Source organism: Austrofundulus limnaeus, unplaced genomic scaffold, assembly GCF_001266775.1.
Source record: "Austrofundulus limnaeus strain Quisiro unplaced genomic scaffold, Austrofundulus_limnaeus-1.0 Scaffold109, whole genome shotgun sequence".
NCBI classification, from domain to species: domain Eukaryota; kingdom Metazoa; phylum Chordata; class Actinopteri; order Cyprinodontiformes; family Rivulidae; genus Austrofundulus; species Austrofundulus limnaeus.
The window spans coordinates 1,332,314-1,337,200 of NW_013952511.1; the positions used below are offsets into that span (position 1 = coordinate 1,332,314).

The 4,887-nt window shown below is 34.8% G+C and overlaps 1 protein-coding gene across 1 annotated transcript in view; it reads left to right on the forward strand.

Annotated features, from left to right (window-relative positions):
- Positions 1–4,887, forward strand: part of pdgfd (platelet derived growth factor d) — a 62,631-nt gene that overhangs the window by 44,804 nt on the left and 12,940 nt on the right. Inside the window, exon 8 of the mRNA XM_014013990.1 lies at positions 3,350–3,563. Coding sequence (XP_013869444.1) covers positions 3,350–3,563 — 214 coding nt within the window. The remainder of the gene's footprint in view (positions 1–3,349; positions 3,564–4,887) is intronic.

The following is a 4,887-nucleotide window of genomic DNA, read 5'->3' on the forward strand; positions in this document are numbered from 1 at the left end:
TCCCCCACCCATACCTCGATCCTTGCTCTGTGATCATGAGATCATGAAAAGAAATTACAGTTCGTTACAGCACCATTCATTCATTCATTCATTCATTCATTTATTTAAATTACAGTCCTATCGAAAAACATTTCATGCTATGTTCTCACTACTGGTTTTTACACAGTAAAGGCATTCAGGTTACCTGTTATCCCACTTTGTATATTTGTCCTGAAGCATACTTGAAAAATATTGGCTTCATATGTAATTATGACTTACTGAGTGGGCCATTTGCATATCTCCACACATCATACATTAACTCATTCGCCTACTGCATTTACTACTTTTTGGTTTTTAAATGTAGACTGATATGCTTCCTTAGATTAATTATATTTATTCACATGCCATGCATATACTGGCACCACAAGGTGGTGTGTGTTTCTGGGTGTAAATGAGTTTGCATGAATATTCGCCAGCTTGTGCAAATAAGATGTATTAGAGTAATTTTTAGTTAAAGGTACCACATAAACTCTTGCATTTACAATTGAGTCTTGGTAAACAGTAAGAACACCAGCTTTCAATTATTAAGTTTTATGCATCAAGGCAAAAAATGGTTCAAAATGTTCTCCTCCCAGAATTTTAAAAGTAGGCAAATGCAATCTAAGATGGACAATAAAATGACTAAGCCATTTTTTTTTATTAGAAACTAAACCAAAATCCAGAAGCAGTGTGTTGAAAACAAACTCCACCCTGTTGCTTAGAAGTCTGCAGAACCACTTTTGGCTGCAATAACTTGAAGTAAACGTGCTTTTTATGATCTTATCAGGCTCTTACATCATTGTAAAGGAATGTTGGCTCTCCTTCACAAGGTTGCTTTACTTCATAGAGGTTTGAAGGATTTTGTTTGTGCGGAACTCTCTTCAAGTCCTGCCACAGCATTTCAAGCAGATTAAGGTCTGAATTTTGACTGGATCATTGCAACAGCTTGATGTTCTGTGTTGGTTTGCCTTTTTTCTGGTTTGTTGTAGATCCCCTGTTGTGCTTGGGATCGCTGTCTTGTTGCACGACCCAGTTTTAGCCAAATGTTAAATAAAATGGCCTAAAATTTCAACACTAAAATGGTTTGGTATAAATGGAAAATGTCTGTCTCGTGGCTGAAAAACAAGGAAGTGTGCTGTGTTCATTTTAAAGCAGAACAGATTTATGTTTGCCTCATGTACAAGGTTTTTCATGACTTGACTTTTCCTCTCCTCAGACAGTTTGTTGTTGTAAGAACAAGATTTAGCTAACAAGAAGTGATGTGTTATTCTACTAAGAGACAGTTGATATAAATCTCAGTTAAAATGAATGGTTTAACAGCACATAGGTCACTTTGTTATTTGCAGCCATCTATTTATGTTTGTGGGTTTTGCCCTGATTTTTATGAAAGTCTTTTCAAACAATGCAGTTCTTTTCATCACTTGAATATCAGTTGTTTTGTTATTTTGGAAATTTTAAGTGATTAATTTTGTTTATTTCTTACATTTGACATATTCTTGTATTTCTGTTTTAAAGCAACTTTCATAAATTGATCTAAAGAAAAAAACATTAAATAAGGCCTTTTGTTCAACCCTGGCACATTTACTGTAGTGTCTACAATTTGCAATGTATTTTTCATCTAACTTTAATTAAAGTAATTTCGAAAAGGAGTTAAAACACTTGTCAGACTGATGAGCAGAACACTTAGTTCTCTAAGATCATTGCTGATGTCTTTGTTCCTTGGTATTGTGGTAATAGAAACCCTGCATGYTCCACAGCAGTAAGCTGACAAATTTATACTTTTATTGAGGTCATAATTGGTTAATAAATTTGATTTGCATAATTTGACTGCTAGTTATTCCTAATTCATGTGGAAGCTGTGATGGTAGACTAACAAATGTGCTTTGAGAAGTAATATTTGATCTGTTTCTGTTCATATGAAGTTCATCAAATTTTAAAACTAAGTTGGAACCAAATATTTTATTTTATATTTAGATGTTTAAGCTCAAAAACAATTATAAGAAAGGGGTGTTTTTACTCATGATTTTTATTCGGTTGCATCTTATTTAAAAGCTACTTTTAGTCTCTTTTAAGCACAAATCAGACATAAACTATAATCTAATACAAAGTTTGGTTATTTATATAAAACATTTGGCTGTTTTACAATTTAAAACCCTTCATATAATCAAATTCTAGGTTAAAGTAATGGATTTTTATTTTTATCAAGCGATGGAGTGACGTGCATGTTACGATAATTGATTTATACCCATTAAACTGCTTTATTTAATCTCTTACAATAAATATTAACAAATGTAAAATCCCAGAAGACTGCTTCTGTTTCAATATTCACTTTAATCAGTCTAATCCTTTTCTCTAAGTTATATAAATCCACTCATTACTTACGTTTGTCCTTTGAAACATGGCTGAGTATGGCAGCAGACCTCTCAGATATAATAACCCAACATTTTATTGGAGTTTTATTACAGTTGCCTCCTATTCAGATAAATGGCCTGCAGCAGCGTGCAATGACCACGCAAAGATCATCAGTGTGACAGGCTGCTGCTTTGTGTCTCTATTTTTAGCAACAGCGTTCGATGTTGAAGAAAAAAAACCTATGCAGRGTATTTTTTTGAAATGTACTTTAATTAATAAGTTCTGTCAATTCAAGACATTACACTAAAAATCTGTTTTATGACCTAATTATTTTAGATGAGTTTGCYTACAGTTTATTTTCAAAATGAATGATCTCATTTTGAAAGTAGTCCATGTTTTACTCTGAGCAGTATTTCCATCCTACTATGTGTCTTTATTCTTTATATGATGTTTGTGTGTTTTGGAGTAAAATCTCTGTCTTTTCATAAAGAAGTCTAAAAGTAACAACCATCTTTTCTCACATTTTAAACTGCATCAAAGAGAATCTGAGTGAAAATGACCCACATTAACCGACTCTGAAAATTTATGGTAAATAGTAAAAGTGAAATCCAAACTACATCATTGTAATGTTTTCATAACTGTTCTGATCTCTCTGAAACAACACACAAGGACTAAGACTGAACATTAAAAAAGGCAGTAATTTTAGATTCTTTAAATCTTTGCCAGTGATTAAAAGTTCAGACAGCTGATGCTGCCTTTGCTTCCATTTCTCCCTGCACTCTTGTTCCCGAACTTAGCAGGAGACAAAAGCAGAAAAAAGAGCAGATTAAATGTAATGGCAAACCCAAACAAAGAATTGTCAAGAATTCATGTTCTATAAATCATTTTAAAAGTGCTTTAAATTGTAGCTTTGTGAAATTTTATGAAGACTTAAATCAATTATAGAATTAAAAGTTTGTCTTACTTTTGCTTTTTACAGGACATGGGTGCAAAAGAGACGTCGCCGGCGGTGAGGGAGTTTCCAATGACGCTTGAGGATTTAGACAAAACCATCTCCACGTTTGACTCAGTAGAACAGCTTCTCAAGTCTTTGTACCCAGAAACCTGGAGACAAGACCTGGACAGCATCTACACGCAAACATACATTTATTATAGATCCAGAGCCTATTATCTGTCCAGCAAACAAAACAAAGGTAAGATACTGTAAACAGACCCACAATGTCCTGAGACATGTGAGACACTTGTTCTGCAGTGTGAGCAACATATTTCTATGTTGTGTGTACTCTATTTATAACATGCATAGTAATGTATTCATTTACTTCTAAAACACTGCAGATAYAGTTAGATCCATATATATTTGGACAGAGACAACATTTTTCTAATTTTGGTTCTAGACATTACCAAAATGAATTTTAAGCAAAACAATTCAGATGCCGTTGAAGTTCAGACTTYCAGCTTTAATTCAGTGGGTTGAACAAAATTATTGCATAAAAATGTGAGGAACTAAAGCATCTTTTAAAAATAATCCCTTCATTTCAGAGGCTCRAAGGTAATTGAACAGATTAAATAATTGCAAATAAAATGTTAATTTCTAGTAGTTGGTTGAAAACCMTTTGTTGGCAATGACTGCCTGAAGTCCTGAACTCATGGACATCACCAGACGCTGTGTTTCCTCCTTTTTAATGCTCTGCCAGRTCKTCACTGCRGCGTTTTCAGTTGCTGTTTGTTTATGGGCCTTTCTGTCTGAAGTTTAGTCTTTCACAAGTGAAATGCTCAGTTGGGTTGAGATCAGGTGACTGACTTGGCCATTCAAGAATATTTCACTTCTTTGCTTTRATAAACTCCTGGGTTGCTTTGGCTTTTTGTTTTGGGTCATTGTCCATCTGTAGTWTGAAACAACGACCAATCAGTTTGGCTGCATTTAGCTGGATCTGAGCACACAGTATGGCTCTGAATACCTCAGCATTCAYTGGGCTGCTTCTGTCCTGTGTCACATCATCAATAAACACTAGTGACCCAGTGCCACTGGCAGCCATGCATGCCCAAGCCATCACACTGCTCTGCTGTGTTTTACAGATGATGTGGTGCYTTGGATCATGAGCTGTACCATGCCTTCACCATACTTATTTCTCTCCATCATTCTGGTAGAGGTTGATCTGAGGGTTCATCTGTCTAAAGAATGTTCTTACAGAACTGTACTGGCTTTTTTAGATGTTTTTTTTAGCAAAGTCCAGTCTAGCCTTTTTATTCTTGATGCTTATGAGTGGCTTGCAGCGTGCAGTGAACCCTCTGTATTTACTTTCATGCAGTCTTCTCTTTATGGTAGATTTGGATATTGATTCTTTATTTTGGCAAAAAATAAAAAATAAAGAAAGACACAATTGGTTAACTGTAATTTCTTGCTGCTGTAATTATTCGACTGTGGGAATAATTACCAGATCATAGAACGAGAGCAGGGGTCTCATTTATAAAGGATTGCGTGGAAACCATACTAAAAGTGAACGTACGGCCAAAAGG